At 47.1% G+C, this 22922-nt stretch overlaps 1 protein-coding gene across 2 annotated transcripts in view; it reads right to left on the bottom strand.

Annotated features, from left to right (window-relative positions):
* SHANK1 (SH3 and multiple ankyrin repeat domains 1) overlaps positions 1-22922 on the bottom strand; it is a 463174-nt gene that overhangs the window by 212730 nt on the left and 227522 nt on the right. For both annotated transcript variants that reach the window (XM_083162439.1, XM_083162440.1), the window contains exons 5-8: positions 21837-21945; positions 18513-18664; positions 7597-7764; positions 5775-5891 (exon numbers count right to left, since the gene is read on the bottom strand). In XM_083162439.1, the coding sequence (XP_083018565.1) occupies positions 5775-5891; positions 7597-7764; positions 18513-18664; positions 21837-21945 (546 nt within the window). The remainder of the gene's footprint in view (positions 1-5774; positions 5892-7596; positions 7765-18512; positions 18665-21836; positions 21946-22922) is intronic.

Genomic DNA, 22922 nt, shown 5'->3' with positions numbered 1-22922 from the left:
TGACACCTGCGCCCCCTCCCTCCCTTGATTCATGGCACCCCCCACGCCCCTCCCACAATTAACGGCACCCCTAAGCCCCTCTTTAGTCCCCCATATACTCACACACCCCTATCACTACCCAGCTTCCTGCTCTCCTGAACCGTAACTTCCACCACTGGGGAGTCGCTGACGCTGTTTTGGCCACATGCCCCTATCATGCCTCATAGCCCAGCCTCCTGCTCTCATGTACCCTAACTCCCACCCAGTAGGAGGAGACACTGACTCAGGGCCACCATCCTGTACTCCTGTACTGCCACACTGGACCCTCACCCACTGGCATAAGCTGCACAGTATCTCCCACCCTCCTCTTTAGTCCCCCTTATGCCCACACACCCCTATCACTACCCAGCCTCCTGTTTTCCTGTGTCGTGACCTCCGCCAGTGGGGAGCCGCTGACTCAAAAACACCCTACTATACTATTGCACACACACACACACACCTAAACAACATGCACACACAGCCCCCCCCCCCACACCCACAAATGTCACTGTACCATCCACACTATCAATGTACATCTTACTCTGTAACCGCTTTTTTATTAAACAAAACAATACACACCCCCTTCCACATCATGTGCTCTCTATTTAACACATTTCACCTATAACTCAAGTTGCAATACAGGCCATCTTTCATACAATTCTAACCATCTTTCTCATATACAAATGTTCACAAATTAAGGGGGCGCAGCCCCTTACGACGGTGTGAAGAGCGCCCGTAGGGCGCGATGAATCACCTAGTTATAATATAAAGAGAACACTATCTAAATATAGTTTTTTTCCAAGTCATGATGAGACCCCAATTCAGGAGAAGCTGACCCCCATTGGTGCCTGTCAGACTGCACTGGCTTAACTGTTAATGGTTGGCATCACTACCTCACAGCGCTGAGGTCATGGGTTCGATCCCCACCATGGCCCTAACTGTGCAGAGTTTGTATATTCTCCCCGTGCTTGCGTGGGTTTCCTCCGGGTGCTCCGGTTTCTTCCCACATTCCAAAAATATACAGGTAGGTTAATTGGCTCCCAACAAAATTAACCCTAGAATGTCTGCGTGTGCATGTACATGTGGTAGGGAATATAGATTGTAAGCTCCACTGGGGCAGGGACTGATGTGAATGTTCAAAATGATCTCTGTAAAGCGCTGCATAATCTGTGTGCGCTATATAAGAAACTGTTAATAAATAAATAAAACTGTGACTGGCAGGTCGAACTTCCAAGGCAGTCCCATTGGAAGGTGTTCACTCCCTCTGGGATGCCTCTATGGGCTTCTTCGGCTGCAGCCCATAGAATCTGGGGTATGCACAGTACCAAGGACGATACTGCGTATGCGCTGGTCCCAAGACCAGCGGGGACGGCAGGGACCAGTGGTGATCTGTGGCGTCTGGGACCAGCGGTGACAGCGGAGGGGGGGTTCTAGTCAAAGTTGTCCAGAGTCAAAATCGTAATCTCATTGTGTGTTTGCCTTTAGATACTATAATGAATCAACAAACATAACAGAACCAGTACTGCACTCAGGGCCGGCACCTGGAGGGCGGCAGTTCGCCCCTCACCCCCAGCGAACTGTGTAAAAAAATTGCTGCCCCGGCGTCCCTGCAGTGCTGGGGCGGTCAGGGGTGTCCGTGCCGTAGGGGTACCTGCGGAGCCGTCATGTGTATAAAACTGGCTGCGGCCTGCGGGGTCCCTGTAGTGAATAGCAAATAACTAGCGCTATGCGCGCGGCGGCGCGGGAATATAGCTTTTGACTCTTTGGTGACTGAATTCAGACTGGAGTAAAGAAACCTCCTGTATAAATATAAATGTGTTCTCCTGTACTGTGCCGCTGCGCTCGTCGGCTTCACGTGCGCTACTTAAGATGAATTAGCGAACTGTTTTCATGCGTAAATGCCATAGATGTAAACAATACCTCGTAAGCATACAAAGTCGGCTCAGCTGGGATTCTCTGCGCTGTAATTTCCCATACAGGAACACATTGCCTGTCTCCTAGATGATTTATGTAGCACCACATGTGTTATACAGACACACATTATACCCCAAGCACAGTCACTGCTTCAGTGATGTCAATATCTTGTTTCGAATGGAACTAAACTTAAAGTGGGAAATTTACCAAGATGGGAGTTCTGTTTAAGATGGACATTGCTATGGGCAACCAATCAGATACTATCTATTATCTTCTAGTACAGTGGTTCCCAACTCTGGTCCTCAAGTACCGCCAACAGTGCACATTTTCCAGGTCTCCACACTCAGGGGTGAATTTATGAAGCTTGGAGAAGTGTTGTCTATCCCCATAAAGAACGTTATGAGCAAGGTGATAATGGTTCAGCCAATCAGCTCTTACCTGTCAATTTACATATTGTAGCTGATTGGCTAAACCATTATCACCGTGCTCATAACGTTCTTTATGGGAATAGATAACACTTCTCCAAGCTTCATAAATTCACCCCAGAATCACAAGTGCTATAATTATCTCCACCTGTGATCTTTTCAAATGAGTCTGAATAATGAGTGCACCTGCTGGGTGACCTGGAAAACGTGCACTGTTGGGGGCACTCGAGGACCAGGGTTGGGAACCACTGTTCTAGTAGGTACTAAATAAAGAAGTAGATCTGATTGGTTGCCCATAGCAACATCCCATGTGAAATATAAAGGATTAACCAATAAGCTGCAGCCTAGGGCACATGAACGGGGGGGGGGGGGGAGGGGCTTGAAGGTGACAACCCGAGGAATACATTGAAGGACATGCACACACACACACACTATGGAAACTAGCACCATTAACCAACTTCCTATGGAAAGACCTCAAGGAACTCTTCTGAGTCAGGATGTGTGTGGTATAGCGGCCTGGCAGTTGGTATTCAGATGGTCAGTATGACGATATCAGAATGGTTTAACACATCGAAGCCCCTTGCGGGCTCGCCTCACTCACCACACTGCGAGCTTGGTGGCTTGATGCGCTCGCCACATGTTCTATTCTCCCTCTATGGGGGTCTTGGACCCTGTCGGCCCGGCATCTGGCAGAGAAGCCTAAAGAAACTCTATGGCAATGTAACTGGCAATGTAACCTTGCGCTGCTACTCAGGGCTGCCATCAAGGGGGTGCTGGGGTAACAGCTGTACCGGGCCCTCATAGAGAGGGAAGGGCCCGGGCCACTCTTTCCCACCCACCACCAGTCCAGACTCCCCAGTCTCCCTCCGGCAGGCGTGGATATCCCACCCCCCTTCCTCAGCCACCAGGATCGTCCCCATGCATACTAGCTAGCTATGCAGCGGTGGCGCCGGACTGATGAGGGGGCAGTGATTATTACAGATGATCGAGTCACTCACTCTGCGCCCACTGACACTGCAGCTGACCCTGACCACGCCTCCCTCCACCTATGAAGCACCACCATGATCTGGCATTTCCTCTCCGTGTGATACAAAGCATGGAGTCACATAATGCTTACACTGAGCACAGCTCCTCAGAGGCAGACTGCTGGGTGATTTTCATCATGCGACGGTCCTGTCCTGCTTCATTCAGTGGCTGGGTGAGTCACAGGGATTTGTACCTGGCTGCTGCTGTATATGTATACACATGTATTCATATATGTTTAATAAAGTATATTGTGGGGGGAAGGGGTGTATATGTATATGCAGAAGGATTTTTTATACATATGTTTTGGGGGATGTTAATATATATCACAGCTGCCTACTCTCCTGCATTCTGCAGGAGACTCCCTGATATAGCAGCAATATCCCTCTCTCCCTCATTAGTCTAGCAATCTCCCTCATTTCACCTAGCCCACATTACACTGTTACATCATAGTTACCTCCCCTCCTGCATTATGTAGGAGACTCCCTGAAATAGCAGCAATCTCCCTCTCTCCCTCCCTAGTCTAGCAATCTCCCTCATGTCACCTAGCCCACATTACACTCTTAAATTTTTTGGGAAAAAGTAATGAGAGACAGATACATTTACATTGAATCATCAGCGCCATTTCCCAGCACTTTACCAAGTATAGTAACTCTTACTAACTGCTTTGGGGATCATCTACATTTGTATATAAGTCATTATAAAAGTTTCCTCTCAGATGTAGCAGTACACACCCACGCTTCTAGGTGCCACGTTCACAATCTCTTTTCACAATTTCTCCATATATGGAACTAGGCACGCCCTTGGGTGGAGTATGACACACCCCCTCAATGGGGCGCTGTGCAAAATTCTACTACCAACTATAATCTCCCTGAAACTAGTTTTCAAAAGTAGGCAAGTATGTTATATATAGGAGGGGTGTATATTGGGTAGGAGAACATGCATACTGTATATGGGGGGTATAATTGTATGTACAAACCAGTGAGGGGTTTTATGTAAAGCGCCACCACTGGTCCGCCTTAGGCATTTTCATGGGGCGCCAGCCGCTGGAGGGCTGCAATTTGGAGCTGATCCCCCCCACGCCACATCACCCAGCAAGCCACCCCCTCCCTGGGGAGCGTCGCGTCACGATGACCCGCATCACCCACCAAGCTCCACCCCCCCCCCCCCCCTGGAACGTCACGGCCCCAGACAACCCACGGCATCGCCCCCTTCGGAAACGTCACGGCGCCGGACACCCCTCCTCCTCTCCCTGGGGCCAGCACCGCAGCGCACAGCAAGCCCCCCCCCCCCCCGGAACATCATGGCGCCGTGCGCCGCATCACTGGACCTGGCAGGCGGCCCCCCTGGAGCGGGTAAGTGATTGAGCGCCGGGGTGCCCCCCCCCCTTCCTCCCTGCCTGGGTTGCTCTGGTGGCTAGCACCGGCCCTGTGTACAGGAGGTTATATATGTGTATATTTTGGGTATATAGGAGGGGTATATTGTAATGGAGGCTGTATATATTTATATTGGGAAGGGTTATGTGTATATATGCATATGGGGTGCATAATTTATGCTGTGTCGTTGGATAAGTATAGATTAAGCAAATCAGGCGCAGCAGGCCATAGATTGCATCTATATACATTATATAATATAGGAGTGGTCACTATTGTATAGGAAACTGTATAGTGGGTGCGGACTTGCGATGAGGGGGCGTGGCCTTCAAACGCGTCACTCGCCACCGTTTTGCCGCTGCTGCCCCTCTGCCTGAGGGGAAAAGTGTCTAACTACAGCGCCTATTCCCTGCTGACAAGCGGGTGGCAGAGTGGACTCCCAACTGGGGCGGGCCGCGGGAATGTCCTCGAAAACCGGGATGTTCCCGCGGTAAATGGGACGGTTGGGAGGTGTATGGTGTATACACAGTACATTGTTGATATGGGAGGTACAGTATGTACATGGATCCCAGTGATGAAGCACTGCCAGCAAGAACGTGGTGGCATGCTTAATCTTTTTTTAGGGGGCGGGCCCTGTCTCTTTGGTCAGTCCCGGGCCGCACAATTTCTAGTGGCAGCCATGCTGCTACAGTGCTACTATTAGCATTTGGGCTTAGCTGAAAGCTCTGCTTATTGGAGTCATTTTTAGTATATATATACTGTAGGATCATTGCAGTTTCCCCTTCTGAAGGGTTAACCAAGAAATGCAAAGTGACAGACAGGCGTGCTACAGATATGACTGAAGATGAGCCCAATTCTCAAAACCGTATGGCAGAAGCGGAATATTTGGGTCACCCCACATTGAGCTGCAGAATTCTGCACACCCAGAAGGGACACATAATGACAGGTCTCCCATGGAATGGAGATGTGTAACAGGAAAGCGGCATGTAGTGGGAATGTGACAGTTGCAGGCCGCACTGACCTTGTTGTACAGGGCGCAGATATGCAGAGCCGTGTTCCCTGAAGCATTCTGGGCAGCAGGATCCGCTCCATAGAATAGAAGATGCTCTAGGTGTTGTGAGTGACCATGCTGACAGGCCTGGGGGGGAGAAAGAAACCAAACAGCAATATACTGAACATTACACATCAAAATATCACCAGCAAAACACATCAAAGTGATAAAAGTAAACAAAGAAATGTGTCATTAATGAAGCATGGAGTGATTTACTAACCAGACGCAAGGCTGCACCTGCTCATATACACCTGGCAACCAATCAGCAATAAGATTGCTTCATCTAATGCACAGGTACTCAAAGTCGGTCCTGAGGACCTCACACATTGCATGTTTTGTAGGTCTCCTCACAGAATCACAAGTGAAATAATTAGCTCCACCTGTGAATCTTTTAAAATGTATCACTGAGTAATGAATGCACCTGTGCACCTGCCGGGTGACCTGGAAAACGTGAACTGTGTGGGGTCCTCAGGACCGAGTTTGAGAACCCTTGGTCTAATGGACAAGTTAATGTTAAGCTGTCCATACATCTACAGACTGATTGTCAGATTGGGCTGGTTGGAAATAAGATCTGGTACGTAGTATCTGAATGGCAGTTTTGCTGTTTTCCAGCATTTCAAAGCAAATGGTCAACTGTCATTTGCTCTCATCCATTACCAGGATTTTGTTCCAACCATCCCAATCTGACAATCGATCTGTAGATGTATGGCTGGCTTAAGACTATTGCCTGATTGGTTCCAATGGATTGCAGCTCTTTTTTTAGTAAAACTCCAAAATGATGGTCATATGGTTAGGGGGAAGTTTCTTGGGGGATATTTTGTCAGGTGTGGTTCGTGGGCAAACTTCTGTGGTGCAGTTTCCCGCCCTTTTTTTTTTTTGCATGTTTCTTGTGGCGTTGGCTTTACGTAGGGCGGGAAAGAACGGCAGCAGCTGTTATCTGACTTTGCAACTTGAGGTGCTCTAGACTTCTATACCGGGGTTTAGGATGATTGTACCCTACTGGGCCAGCATCACGACCAGTTTGGCTGTGGCATTAGAGTGAGAGGTGAATACTGGGGGGCATCTGCTCGCTAGGGTCCATGTATACACAGTCTAGCATCCGCCCCCTTGCCGCCCCCAGCGAGCGAACGCACCGGCGAGTGTGAAACTCACCGAAGGCGTTCGCTCTAATTGTTTGCATATGCGCGTGTATTGCAAACCCTAACCATCTCCAAGGGGAGCGAATTTGGCCCGCGATGGTGATATTGCTTAGTGGGGCAGTAGGGATGGTGTAATGGTTAGCATTACTGCCTGATGTCATGGGTTTGATACCCACCATGGCCCTAACTGTGCGGAGTTTGTATATTCTCCCCGTACTTGCGTGGGTTTCCTCCGGGTACTCTGGTTTCCTCCCACAATCCAAAAATATACTGGTAGGTTAATTGGCCCCCAACAAATGAACCCTAGAATGTCTGTGTGTGCGTGTACATGTGGTAGGGAATATAGATGGTAAGCTCCACTGGGGCAGGGACTGATATTCTCTGTAGAGCGCTGCAGAATATGTGTGCGCTATATACTGTAGGAAACTGTTAATAAATAAATTAGTGAGAACGTTCTTTCTCTGACTCTCTGTCCTCTGCTCTCTCTGTAGTAGTTAGTATTCATTCAGTAGTTTATATGTAAATCAAGCTGACCATCCCTTTCTCCTTGTACATGCCTCTGCATCTTCTTTATATCATTATACTGTAGTTGTTGAGTTGGCATGAATCAGACAATAGGCCTCTATGCATGTGAAAGAGTCAGTACTTATTACCTGGTGGATTTCCTGCCAGCCATTCTCATCCAGTGTGCCAATGTACGCTCTGTTATACAGCAGCAGCTCGCAACACCTGGGGTCCCCACCTACCATCGCAGTATGGTACAGGGGAGTAAGACCCCGCCGGTCCTTGTAATTTGGGGAACCGCCAAGATCCAGAAGTGTCTGTAATAAAAAAACATGCATATTATATATCTGTGTACAGTATGTGTGTCAGTGTATTAGGCATACCTCCCAACATGACCCTCTCCAGGAGGGACACATTGCTCCACTCCTGCACTTCCCTCTTAATGTATGATTAACATCACCTGTGGTGGAACACCTTTCCTATCAATTGTTCAACACAGATGAAGGTACAGTAATCATACATTACGAGGAAAGTCCAGGAGCAGAGCATTGTGTCCCTCCTGACATGGGTCATGTTGGGAGGTATGGATTGAATCTTACTGAAATGTCTTTCTGTATAGGGGCTTCAGGTGGGCCACGTAATGACTATAACTGTGTGGCACATAACATACTTGCCTACCTGACCCTCTCCATGAGGGAGAAAATGCTCCGTTCCTGGACTTCCCTGGTAATGTATGATCGCCATCACCTGTGGGGAGCTAGGTAATTGATAAGAAAGGTGTTTCACCACAGGTGCTAGCAATCATACATTACCAGCATACTTGCCTACTTTTGAAAACTAGTTTCAGGGAGATTATAGTAGGTAGCAGAGTTTTCAACAGTGCTCCATTGAGGGGGCGTGTCATGCTCCACTTAAAGGGCGTGGCTAGTTCCATATATGGCGAGATTGTGAAAAGAGATTGTGAACGTGGCACCTAGAAGCGTGGGTGTGTACTGCTAACATCTGAGAGGAATCTTTTAAAATTACTTATATTAAAATGTAGATTGGCCCCAAAGCAGTTAGTAAGAGATTTAGGGTGACATTCTATGGGTTGAGATTTTTAGACTTTTGCGAATTTTTTCGCAAAAACGGCCGAAATCGCATTTTTTCCCATTTTCGCATATTTAATGAGCTCCGAAAATGTGAAAAAAATGCGATTTTGCCAACAAGTTGGACACACTGGAAATGCGATGGCTGCTTTTCGCAGCACATCGCATCCAGATGTTTTCACATGGAAAAGTATACAAATCGCATATTTAATGGTATGCGATTTGTATAAAGTGTGACTATAATTCGCCCAAAAATCAGACCAGGTTCTGATGGGCGAATTAGCCAGAAACCTGCACAGATCGCAATGTTCTGTGCAGGTTTCTGGTAAAAAAAAAAAAAAAAACAGTAAAAAAAAAAAAAAACGAGCGCGGGGTCCCCCGCCAGAGCATAACCAGCCCCGGGCTCATTGAGCCGGTGCTGGTGACATAAAATCAGGGTCTCCGACAAATAGGGGTCCCCTTGATTTCATGAAACCAGCACCAGGCTCAAGGTCCGGCGCTGGTTCCCAAAATACGGGGGACAAAATGACTAGGGGTCCCCCGTATTTTAAGAACCAGCACCGGACACAACCAGCCAGCGGGGTGGGTAATGCCACAGCCGGGGGACACTTATTATATAAGGTCCCGCGGCCAAAGCATTATCCCCGTGGCTGGTCAGCATGGGCAGGGGTCCTGGGGAAGTGTAGACCCCCCCAATGAAGGGGTCCCCCCCTCCAGGACTTACCAGCCCATGCTGATAGTCGGGGGCTGTCCCCGATTGCCCCTGGGCGGTGGGCATCGGGCTGATGGATAGTGTAAAAAAAAGCAGAAAAACTATTGTTTTCTATTGGCGAACTATGAGTCCCAGCAAGCCTCCCCCGCATGCTGGGACTTGGAGAACCACAAGTCCCAGCATGCGGGGCATTAAAGGGCCCGCTGGCACTTGTAGTTCTACAGTACAAAAAATAGTGAAATAACACACACACTGACACCCTGAAAAATAAAAGTTTAATACACACATAACACACACATACTGATACTTACCTACCTTGAGCCCGTAGGTCGGTCCCTGGATCCTGGCGCGGAAGATGAAAATCTCTTCGCCTCTTCAGTCCGAGAGCGGGTACCACAGCAGCCGGGAGCAGCGCGTCTGCCGGAGAGGATGCCGATGTCGTCGCCGGGGACCAGGTGAGTAGGATTTCCTTCCTCAGGTACCCCTGTGGACTTCATCGGATCCTGGACCCCGGACCAGCCCCGGAACCCCAGGACCAGCCCCGTAACCAGGACCAAGGCCCCGGAACCGGACTCTTCAGCCCTGGAACCCCAGGACCAGCCCCGGAACCCCAGGACCAACCCCGGAACCCCAGGACCAGCCCCGGAACCAGGACCAAGGCCCCGGAACCGGACTCTTCTGCCCTGGAGCCCCGGAGCCCGGGATCCAGGGACCGACCTACGGGCTCAAGGTAGGTAAGTATCAGTATGTGTGTGTTATGTGTGTATTAAACTTTTATTTTTCAGGGTGTCAGTGTGTGTGTTATTTCACTATTTTTTTAACTGTAGAACTACAAGTGCCAGCGGGCCCATTAATGCCCCGCATGCTGGGACTTGTGGTTCTCCAAGTCCCAGCATGCGGGGGAGGCTTGCTGGGACTCATAGTTCGCCAGTAGAAAACAATAGTTTTTCTGCTTTTTTTTACACTATCCATCAGCCCGATGCCCACCGCCCAGGGGCAATGGGGACAGCCCCGGACTTTCAGCATGGGCTGGTAAGTCCTGGAGGGGGGGCACCCCTTCATTGGGGGGGTCCCCACTTCCCCAGGACCCCTGCCCATGCTGACCAGCCACGGGGATAATGCTTTGGCCGCGGGACCTTATATAATAAGTGTCCCCCGGTTGTGGCATTACCCCGCTGGCTGGTTGGGTCCGGTGCTGGTTCTTAAAATACGGGGGACCCCTAGTCATTTTGTCCCCCATATTTTGGGAACCAGCGCCGGACCTTGAGCCTGGTGCTGGTTTCATGAAATCAAGGGGACCCCTATTTGTCGGGGACCCTGATTTTATGTCACCAGCACCGGCTCAATGAGCCCGGGGCTGGTTATGCTCGGGCGGGGGACCCCGCGCTCGTTTTTTTTTTTTTATTTGCGCTTTCCTGCAAACGTGCGATTTTCAGACATGAAAATCGCACATTTTCAGGACTAAAGACATTGCACCACCTCGCACCTATTCGCACTATTTGGCCCGTTTTTCGCATCTCATTAAATATGCGAAAAACGGGGCAATCTTGCGATTTGAAAAAGTGCGAAGTGGTGCGATAAAAAAAACGTGCATTTATCTCATCCCATAGAATGTCACCCACTGTACTATATTTGGTAAAGTGCTGGGAAATTGTGCTGATGATGTAAATGTAACTGTCTCTCATTCCTTTTTACCCCAAAAACAGTGTTGGCTAGGTGAAATGAGGGAGATTGTTAGACTAATGAGGGAGAGAGGGAGATTGCTGTTATTTCAAGGAAGTCTCCTGCAGAATGCAGGAGGGTAGGCAACTATGAACCAGGGAAGTCCAGGAAAAGAGCATTTTCTCCCTCATGGAGAGGGTCAGGTAGGCAAGTACAGGTCTGTTCTCCCTTATCCGTGTATTCCAAAAAACCAAAATATCCCGTAAGCCATGGTTTTTCAGCAAATTTCTGGTTATTTTTGGAGGGGGGATACTCTTCAGCGACATCTCCGATCCCAGAGGTGCACTCTGATGTCACCGGCGCACTCTCGCAATGCACCCTTGGGACCGGAGATGCTGAAGAGGATCCTCAAGGCCGCCATGGACACCGGGGGACATCGTGGATGCTTGGGGATTATTGGGGCACTACCGGGGGACCAGGTAAGTATGGGGAAAAAAATATTAAAAAATCCCTTATCCAAAATGCTCGTGGACCCAAGCATTTTGCAAAAGGGATACTCAACCTGTATGACATAATACCCACACTGCTCGTATCCTGCGGCAGTGCGATGGTTAACATCAAGCGGCGCGCTGTGCAAGTACTACCTTGAAACACAATTTTCCCTGGTGTCGGCGAGGATTACGGACACTCAGAGACACATGTGCCACAGTAGGAAACTACGGTTCTGCTACTATTGACCTCAATATTCTTCACTCTCATTTGCTTCTATGGCAACTCGTTATTGTTTAAGGGAGGGTGGTTACAGATCTCGATTTTGTCTTGAACTATTGTCTTCAAACTGAGCAGCTTTACTGTATATATTAGAACATTCCGCAGGAAAAAAAAAGGAGGGTATCATCGTGTGCCTAAAATGTTGCCATGGCAGCAAACCTCCCCCCCGCTAGCAATTAACCCCTGCTGTAAGGATGATGAGAACTGGGATGAATTCCAAGGTATGGTGCCAGGAAGGAGGAGGGGCTGACAAGAAGGGGGGGTCAGGGGTCATATGATGCACTTGCCTACACTAACGAATGGACTGCAGGGGACTCATATGTCACCGTGTGCAAAATAGGGGGAAAGTGCCTTTAAATTAGATTATAGCCTATTTTTCCTACATTGTGCATTAGTAATAGAGGCAACTTTCCTATTCTCTTAGGGCAGTGATTAGCAGGGAATATGCAAGATGATACATACAGTGTGCCTGCGTCTGTCAGTGTGTGGAGCCAACTTCATGTTATTTATTCAGTGATTATTATTTTTTATCTCCTGCATCTGGAAAGTGACAGATTTCTCCAATATGAATCTCACCTACCTACCGAATGTGGCTGTAAGAATGGGTCATTTTCAAGACATCTGTCACGCTCTATCCAGTATTTCCTTTATCTGTGCTGCAAGCAATGCTTCAATATAAACCATGGTCAGGTGACTGCTCCAATTCAATAAGAATTGAAAGTTATAATTCTCTTCAAGTATATACGACAGAGATAGTGATAAATAGCTAACGTATGTTCTTCGTGACATGTCCAAACTGCGGCCCTCCAGCTGTTGTGAGACTACACATCCCAGCATGCCTTGCCAGAGTTTTAGCATTCCCTAATAGCAAAACGGTGGCAAGGCATGATGGGACTTGTAGTTTCACAACAGCTGGAGGGCCATAGTTTACCATAAACATCCATTCACAACCTTACGTCGCTATAGAATGATTTCTACAGCACTCGCAGACCTAAGACACCTCTCTGGTGTCTTAGATCTGCGGCATCCCTGTACAGGAAGAGGGCGGGCAGCTGACATCCACTGACGTCAGCTGACCACCCCCCGCACCTGCGTCAATGGCGAATGTCCATGGGAACCCTCCGCCCCACCCCACCCACAATGCTGTGTGTGAGCACCGGTGAATGAGCTGTCTCTAAAAGTCGCTCCCCTGTGTTACCTCGCAGAGTAGCGAATCATTTAGAATAACCCCCATAGTGGGGAATTAGAACAACAGTGCCTCAATTACACAGACTTCAGAGTAACAGAGTGGAAATAGCAGGGTCTTCCAGCAGCACAGAGTATATCAGATGACAAGTGATGTTAAAGAGAGTCTGAATGTAGCAGTGCCAGGGACATGATGTGAGGATGGAGATGTAGGGGTCTTAGTTATGGTGTATCAGGGGGTAACCATTGATGGTGTATTTTATGATTTAAATCGGTGGCATGAAACCATCAATGACCATCCTTGCTTGGGGTCATGGTGTGCCACGGCCAATCAGCAATAGGGGTGGGTCTTAGCAGCCCACCAGGATTGGGCCTAAGCTCTCAATCTGCCTTCTATGGAAAAGATCCCTCATCGACCATTGGTGGCAAACTCTTAATATGGTGCTCCTAATAACTGATGTGGGATGATTGTGGTGCCAAGCTACTCATTATCATTATAAGAAAGAACACTGCTGTCTTCAACTTGTAAATGTCAGAGCAGCAATGAGAGGCAGCTGAGACCTGACACCACACCAGTACAAATGTGATAGATGACGGAATATTGTACAGTGTTATAAATACAGACCTCGGTGGCCGAGAATGATAATGTTTCCCGCTAACAGCCTTCTGTGCCACCTGACTGCTTTACCAAGGCTGTGTAATAAAAGTCAGCTTGCTCTAGGCCAAGCCAGTGATTTGTCTACACTTCTGACGTTTTATATTCTGATCCGTCTATCGAATTCACAGTTCATTCAGCAAGCAAACCCTGAGCACTTACTAATCTTTTCATTCTGGGTTTTATTTTGGATATTCCACCCAAAACTGAATTTTCCATTAAAATGCCAAGTGTTAGATTGTATTACTGTTGGCAACCAATTAGCTTATTCCCCTGTTGGGTTTATGAGAAGTTACAGATCTACAGTCTGTTTGCTTCACGTATATGTATTTCCAAGGGCTGAAAACATTCGGTAGAACCTTATCCTTAATAAGATGCAGCAGAAACCAAGGTCGCCGCAGAAACAGATACTGTACGCTAATGGGAACATCCGTAGGGCTAATGAAAGCACATATAGGACTAATGGTAGGATCTGAAGGGCTAATGCCAGTACCTGTAGGGCTAATGCCAGTATGTGTAGGGTTAATGTGAAATCCATAGGGCTAATTTCAGTATCAATAGGGCCTATGTCAGTACCTCTAGAGCAGGCATATCCAAACTATGGCCCTCCAGCTGTTGTGAAACTACACATCCCAGCATGCCTTGCCATAGTATTGCTATTAGGGAATGCTAAAACTATTGAAAGGCATGCTGGGATGTGTAGTTTCACAACAGCTGGAGGGCCGCAGGTTGGACATGCCTGCTCTAGAGCTTATGTCAGTATCTGTAGGGCCAATGTCAGTATCTGTAGGACCAATGCCAGAATCTGTAGGGCTAATGGCAATATCTGTAGGGCCAATGCCAGTATCTGGAGGACTAATGCCAGTATATGTAGGGCTAATGGCAATATCTGTAGGGCTAATGCCAGTATCTGCAGGGCTAATGCCAGTATATGTAGGGCTAATGCCAGTATCTGCAGGGCTAATGCCAGTATCTGCAGGGCTACAAGATGGAAGCCACTCTGCCTACTGTATTTCTGCCAAGCAGCAGCTGTCACCATTAGTATCACCATTAGCGCCAGTGTCCCTTCCCTGCATAAGTACAATACTATAGCACGGAACTGTAGTTGCACACCCATGACACTGAGATGGATCTCTTGTAGGGATCGATGTTCCCAAAAACTCTGGTTGACCCACTCTTGGGCGAAATTTCAAGGGAGACCAATGTTTTGCGTATGCGTATGTGACGCAGCATTTTTGCAAATGTGTATACGCCGGGTGCATGCTCCCTGCCTTTGGAGTGGGGGGTGGAGAGGGGCGCGGGGTGCCGGGCAGGCTCATTAGCATATGTGAACGCTCAGCATTTCATGGGCGTTCTATCGATGGTTCCTGCTTTAAAAGCCATCGATGGTAACCATCTTTGGGGGATGTGTTGATGGCCATCCCTAATCTCTTGCATGTGATTGGAAGAAATGCTGCTTTTACACACCTGATTGACAGGCGGACGGTGTTTGGGAGAGGCACCCAGCCATTTCTTAGAAGTGTCAGAAGAAACGCAGGTGGACCCAGGTGTTGGAAGGGAGGACCCGTTAGCGCTGTCCTCAGATCTACCATCCTCATCGCAGCGCTGAGTAAATCACAGTCTACTCAGCCGCTGCACACGTGGTGCGGGGCTTTAGATGGTGCCATGATTGCAAATGGATCTACAAGTTTTTGTACGGCTGCGAAGCCGTGCACAGGGGTCCTTTCCCTCTGGCAGGTCTCCGAAAAGCAGGGTAGTGACAGTGGGGTCTCCAAACTGCCCCCCACCCCCACCCCAGACCGTAGGTCACTGCCAGCCCTGGGTGGAATGTGGGACAGTACCCAAAAAACAGGACTCCCCCACGAAAATTGTGACAGTTGGGAGATATGCCCATTGTCTCTGACCATCTGCAACTTAAGCTGGGTACACATATATACAATTGTCGGGCCGTACTTTCGTTCTGGGTCGGACAGCCGTTCAATTGTATATGTGTGTACGCTGTCCCGTACGAGCGATAAACGGCAAAAAACTGTCTTGACCGTCCATTCTCGGTCGGTCGACGGTTCTTTGCTGTTTAATTTTAATCCGACAGGACGGCCTTATATCGGTACAAAAGTGCAGTGTGTACGCACGTTCGACCGATATGCTGCCGTCCTTGTGACTATACTGCCAAAGCTGGAATGCCCATGTGGGCGTTCCAGCTTTGACTAAAAAAAAACAAACGGCGTGGGGTCCTCCCCACAGCCGTAACCAGCACCAGGCTGAAAAAGCCTGGGCTGGTATTAAAAAATCAGGAAACCCGACAAATAGGGCTTCGCTGATTTTTTAAAACCAGCCCCAGGCTCCAGGTCCGGGGCTGGTTCCCAAAATACGGGGGACAAAATGACTAGGGGTCCCCCGTATTTTTAGAACCAGCCCCAGGCCAAACCAGCCAGCAGGGTAATGCCACAGCCGGGGGACACTTATTATATAAGGTCCCGCGGCCAAAGCAATCAGCCCTCTGACCGGTCAGCCTGGCCAGGGGTCCTGGGGGAGTGGGGACCCCCCCAATAAAGGAGTCCCCCCCCTCCAGGACTTACCTGACCAGGCTGAAGCCTGGTGCTGTCCTCGATGCCCCTGGGCGGTGGGCATCGAGCTGATTTCAGTGTAAAAAATAGATGAAAACCTATTGTCTTTTCCTGTGGAACTATGAGTCCCAGCAAGCCTCCTCCGCATGCTGGGACTTGGAGAACCACAAGTCCCAGCATGCGGGGCATTAAAGGGCCCGCTGGCACTTGTAGTTCCACAGAAAAAAAATAGATAAATAAATACACACTGACACATTAGAAAAATAAAAGTTTAATACATACATTACACAAACACACTGATACTTACCTATCTAGATCCCATAGGTAGGTCCCAGGGTCCGGGTCCGGGGCTCCAGGGCTGAAGAGTCCGGGGTCCAGGATCCGTAGTAATCCAAAGGGGTACCTGTGGAAGGAAATCCTACTCACCTGCTCCTGTGGCGACCACCCCGGCATCTGCTGTTGAAGTCCCGCTGCTCCCGGCTGCAGTGGTACCTGTTCCGCCTCCGCTGTATACTAGAGACGCAGAGATCCTTCTTCTTAGTGGTTTGTCTGTCTGAAGGCGCACTGCTAGAGCATTGTCATGGGCTGCCTGGGAAGATTCATAGATTTGATATATGTGTGACAAATAGGTTTATGCCATTGCTCTTATTGATACACAAATCATAGATAGAGGCAGAAGCATTGATGAAACGTATTAAAGTGCAATCATTACTCCTTATATTGCATCCCTGAGTGATTCCTTCATCAATCACCTCTACTTTGAGGGTTACAGTATAACGGGTTCTCTGAGTATGAGAAATGCATATTCTCTGCGATTTTTCCATGTGTCACAGCAGAGTTCTCCAGATTGATAAATGAATCACATTTTCTTCCACTTTCGTTTCTTTCAGGAAAGAATTCTCCTAGAATCAGCTAAAACCACCGTTACTTATATGTCTGATTGCAAGATTCATCGTACGCTCCTGCGCTACCCCCTGCTTTGGGTGTTGGATAAAGCTGGGACTAGTTTGCATAAAAACTATCACGCTGATATGTACTTACTGCATGTTCCCAGACATAGTAATACGCAACATTAATGGGGTACGGTCCTCGATTGGCTGAGTAAAATACCCCTTTCACACTAAGAAGCAAATTACCAGGTTAAAGCTTTTCAACCCGGTAATTTGCTGAAGTATCTGGATTTTTCGGTGGAGTGAAAGGGTCAACACGGGTCTTAAATCCCAGCACTCAAACCCTGCTCTTGACCTGCCCCAATCCCCCATGTAAGTTAATGTGGGGGACAGGTCTTTTTTTTTTTAGGGATGCCAATCCTGGGATCCCCAGAATCACAGGATTGAGCATTTTTCAATCCGTGTTCCCGGGTTTGAAATAAATGCGCCGGGATTGCCATCTCTAGTCACAGGTGCCATGGCAGATGCAGGAATTCTAGAGGGGGGTGGGGTTTCTACATGCACTCTGTGTAAGATTGGAGCAAGTGCAGAAGTCTAGAGAAGTGGTAGAAGAAACTGGTAACGACCCAGAAATTGGTTATTTTGTACACTGGATACTGTATGGAATACAGTATTAATATTTAACACTGTAGATTTCCTATAGTATAGGCTGCAGAAAAAAAAAAAATTTAAATAATATAAATAAGTGGTCATGAAAAGGTTAAACATACCATAAAAAATAAATAAATATGCAAACATAATAGAATCGGTACTGCATTTAGTTTCTAAGCACATATTCTTCCACCTAATAGTAAGGTGCCTGTCTCTTCCTCCTGGCAGCTACTCTCTGGTCCAGTGCACTGATTGCCTGGTCAGATAAACACACGTACAGCAATTGTGGTAGAAGAAGCTACCACTGGGCATGTGCAGCATCTCTGCTCTGTCCCTTACACCACATGATGTGGCGGCAGCTCTAATAATCATATCATATGCCTTAGTGTAGTCATAATTTGAGGCACTTGCCCAGAGGAGGGGGATTTCCGGGCAGGCGAAGATACTCCCCAATGTTTGCCTTTGCTGGCAGCTATGGGAAGACAGCCCTGCCTGTTACAAAAGGCTATGGAATATAACTGCAACCAGGATCATGCCATGACCACACCCACTTCACAACTGGGTGGGTTCCAGAAGTACAGTGCAATTGTCTGGCCTCTTATGTGGATGTGAGATTAGCCCAGAAAAGTCCTAACAGATGTCTTGGCCAAAAATTAGAATTTTTTAGTAAGTTGTCAAGGGTCACCTCAGATTGTATCGCTGGAGGTGGGGAAGTAGGCCGGAAATGGAAAGCTGGTCTAATGTCCTACAGTAGATGCTGGGACCACACTCCAAATTTCTGCAGAACCCTTTAATTCTATATAAATCATTGTACATGTAACAAGGAGATATCTTTGATATGGATCATGCACAGAAAGTATTGCAAATGAGTGCGTCAGTCCTACCATTAGAGCGTTGTAGTTTCGGGAGCAGACTGCTTTGTGCAGGGCCGTAGTCCCATCCCGGGCTCGGAAATCAATGTGGGCTCCTCCCATGCACAGCATCCTAATGACGTCCACTGTCATCTCAAGTTGTGCAGCCATGGTCAACGGCGTCTCTGCAGGGGAACATACTTCATAAATCTAGAGACCAGCAAGTATTGATAGCACACACATGCGCCACCTTTACAGTGAATGAAAGGTTAGGACATCATGCACACAAGAAGGAGTCCAGCAATAGCACATACGGAACACTGGGTGACCTTTTGAATGTAGCCACCACCTACTGTATATTTGGACAGCTGGGAGTTAGGTTTGCAAGATGCTTTCAATTGATATGTGGTAAATCAGGGAAGTTGTACATGGAATAGGGAGATTTATCAGAGCTGGAGAGATATATAGTGCCAACCACAAAACCAAGGACCTTATATATAGTGCCAACCACAAAACCAAGGTCCATTCGCAGATTGCCTGTGTTCGCACAGGGTCTGCGCTGTGCATAAGCAGGGTACGCGCACCCACGGCGAACAGACTGATCACCAGGTGCACACACCCATCACAGCGGGGTGGGGAGTGGGGCGCCGGGCAGCCTTATTAGCATATAGGAGCACCCAACATTTCATGGACGTTCCCGCTGGGCGTTCTCATGCTAATTAGGGCGTGACACAGGTGTGGGGGGGGGGGGCTGCCAACCATTCGCAAGGTTGAGTTTGGTTGATTCGCAAGAGTGCAAAGTCCGAGCGAATCAACAGAATAACCCCCCAAATGTTTTTTTTAATTTTTTTAAATGACAGGAGCTATTTGGTTGGGACTTTGAGGCATATTCAGGCCCATTCGTTCGAGTCCGAATCCATCCCCAATGTTCGGGTTTGCATGCGCAAATGCCAGGAGCGAACGGCTTTGGGGAGTTTCACACTCGCCGAGCTGTTTGCTCCGGCAAAGAGAGGGCCGGGGGCAGCAGGGGAATGCCCAGTATTTTATGGGATTCCCCATAAAAATGCTGGGTGTTTCCCTGAGTCGCCGACCAATGAATGGTTTGGAAGGTGCACTCAAAACTAAGACACTCTCTGGTGTCTTAGCTTTGCGTGTTCCCTGTATGGGAAGAGGGCGGGCAGCTGACACCCAGTGATATCTGCTGCCCGCCCCCAACACCCACATCACGGCACAATTTGCATGGGAACTCCCAGCTTTTGCATGGGAATGCTGGGAGTTTCCATGAGCTCTGACCCCTGCCGCCGCCCCACGCCCCCACCGCTAGAAATGATGCAGAACAATGATGCAGAACAATGATGCAGAAATGATGCAGAACAATGATGCAGAACAATGCATTAAATACAACTATCATAAACCAGCACAGTTCCAATGGAATGGTCAAAAAACACTGGCATGTCCTGAAGCTAGACAAAGGAGACCTCAAGTCATCATTCCTGAACAACCAAAAATTATCTAGACGTTCAACAAACAGGAGTTGACACATGGCAACATCAATATAGACAAGAAAGACAACCACCTGAAGCAAGAATCCAAAGGCTTCCAATTTTGCACAACAAAACAACCAAACCAAAAGAAGCCTTTGAATCGAGATGCACAATAAAGAATATTGTATTAAACTATAGAATAGTAAGAATATAGTATTACACAAAGAATAATGTGTGAGACAGAAAGGGTAATCTATTTATTGTGGCCTCCCATATGTAATACAACCGTTTTGTGAAATTTTACTATGTTGGATTGACTAATTAGCCTCAGGTGCAATGCATGAATCTGTATGAACAGGGGTATAAATATTAGGTCAGTGACCAGTCTCCCACTATCCATGTTACCTTTGAGAAAGCTTTTTACAGCGAAACGCGTTAGTTGGACACCAACCCTATAGCAGAAGCGGACTACAGGCTCCAGCAATCACTTGTGATTTTCCATCTGCCCGAACGGACCGGACATACCATCAGTTTGTTAAACCGACACCCAGTGGCAAGCCCCACTTTTTCAAATGGACTCTCCATTATAAGGGACTTTGGACAGCAAAAGGGGAATTCCTAATTCCATCAGGATCCATTCCTCCCCTAAATCAAGCAAGGTGGACGGTAACTATAATTCAATCTGTTTACAGAGGCGGTCCTAATATTAATCCATCAGGCATCCTAGGAACGGACTGTTTATTGAGCTTATCTGATTTCTGCTTATCTGCATAATGCATTCTTTTAAATAATTCTTTGTACCATCTGTGTGGCCGTGTGGCCTATTCAATTGTGATATTTCAATTTTTATTATAAATTGTGAAGTCAATCCAGCAAGTTTACAAGTTTTTTATTCATTCAGCGCTGCATACCCTGTTTTTTTCTGTGTATACCTACCAATCAGGTCCGATACACCTGATATCCCTGCAGCTGCTAACGAGTCAAGCAGGTCACACCTTGCGCCCCTAGGGGTCCCCTTCTCTGTCTGAGACAGTAGAAAAAGGGCTACCCCATCTTTTTTCCCATATGTAGGGAAAAAAATTAGAATTTGCCTTGCAGGGCCTACAGTATCTACTACATAAGGAAAGGATTAAACATGCATAGCGTATATCAACACTACAAAAACCCAAGTGGAATAAAACTCATTGCAATCCCAAATTTACACCCGAACTGGTGAGGCGGTGATTTAGTGCCGGAATTAAAAATAACCGAGACTAAATGGATATACAGTATGAACTACAAACCCCAAGACCAATGGGACAAGCTGAATGTCTTTCTATACAACTCGTCAGTACTATTACAAAACTTACTCTTATCTTTATACAAATGCCATATAACTCACTAAAATATATTAGCGAACATACATTTACCTATTTTATTTCACATTTTATATAAAGAACGCTGAACAATAAACATGTGCTTGCCACCAATTTTATACTACTTCCTGTTTGGAACTTCTGTTCTTACAAATAAAGTTTTTTCTCAAATTGACTATAAATATAGCAAAGCTACACAAAGAGTATCCTAGACCAAGTGTATGTGGTACACGAAACGTGTTGGTCTCTGGGACAATTTACTAAAACAAAAGCGTCTACATCTCCGAACATTCGTGGAAAAGGCCGCATTCGGAGACCTTGCTTTGCCTGCCCGAGGCAGGCGAACAAAGTTCCTGATAAGCTGCAGGTTTTCAGAACTAATAAGATAGCCCTGAGTGAGCATATTATCTGTGATCAGCGATCATGGGTAATAGGATATCCCTCATAGGCTTGATATACTGTATCTACATCATTGAAAGAAAGTAAAGTGAGAGAAGAGAAAGAGAGAAGAGTTTTACCTCCAGTTTCAGAATCATGATAGTTGGGGTCTAGGCCTTTGTCCAGCAATCTAGCCACTTTCTCGGCAGATCCATGTTGTATGTACTCCAGGAATTTCTTCAGACCAGCCTACGCCAACAGAAAGAGTTTATGTATTGTTAGTCTATTTTAAACATTCTCAATGAGTTATTATATACGGTTGGACATGATGACACCAATTTCATAGTGCCGCGATTATTGGTAAATACTGTAGCTGTATTGATCACACTAGAGGTCTATACACTGTGTATATATATATATATATATATATATATATATATATATACACAGTATATATATATATATATATATATATATATCTATATAATAAGTTGAAGAGTCTGTGTGCGTGTGTGTGTGTGTGCGTGTCCGTTGCATTGCGGACACACCGTGGCACTCAGAGCCCCCAAATTTGGCAACAAGGTACCTCTATACCCGGAGGTGTGCACCTCGAAGCCGTTTTGGGGAAATTTCACTTAGAAATTTAAAAAACACCAAGTTTTAATTTGCCTTCATTGATGATCTGGGGAAAAGATTGACGATCTGGGAAACCGTTGTGGAATAAACAACTCCACACCTGATTTCATTGCTGTCATTGAGTATGAATGACACATTTTAACATTATGGTGAAGGCTTTAAACAATTATTAGGAATAATTGAGGATATACATAGACCACACATCACACACACACATGTACACATTGTACATGCACACACACACACAGTACACCACATATGCACACAAGACACACATATATACGTAGCGCACCTCACACACTTACACATTGGACAGATACACACAACAAAACACACACATAACACACCACATGCAGTACAACACAAACCCATATACACTACAACACCACCCAAAACAGTACAACAAACACACACACTTAAACATTGCCAGGATACGCACAGCACACTACACACACATATACAGTATATGTAGCGCACCTCACATTTGGCAGATACTGTACACATAACCCAACACACACACATAACACACCACTCACAGTACAAGACACACCCACATTCACTACAACATGCACCCAAAAACAGTACAATAC

This window comes from Crinia signifera, chromosome 19, assembly GCF_055691185.1.
Source record: "Crinia signifera chromosome 19, ASM5569118v1, whole genome shotgun sequence".
Lineage (NCBI taxonomy): Eukaryota > Metazoa > Chordata > Amphibia > Anura > Myobatrachidae > Crinia > Crinia signifera.
Note: the sequence above shows the minus strand (reverse complement) of the source record. Positions and strands in the feature narration are given on the sequence as shown.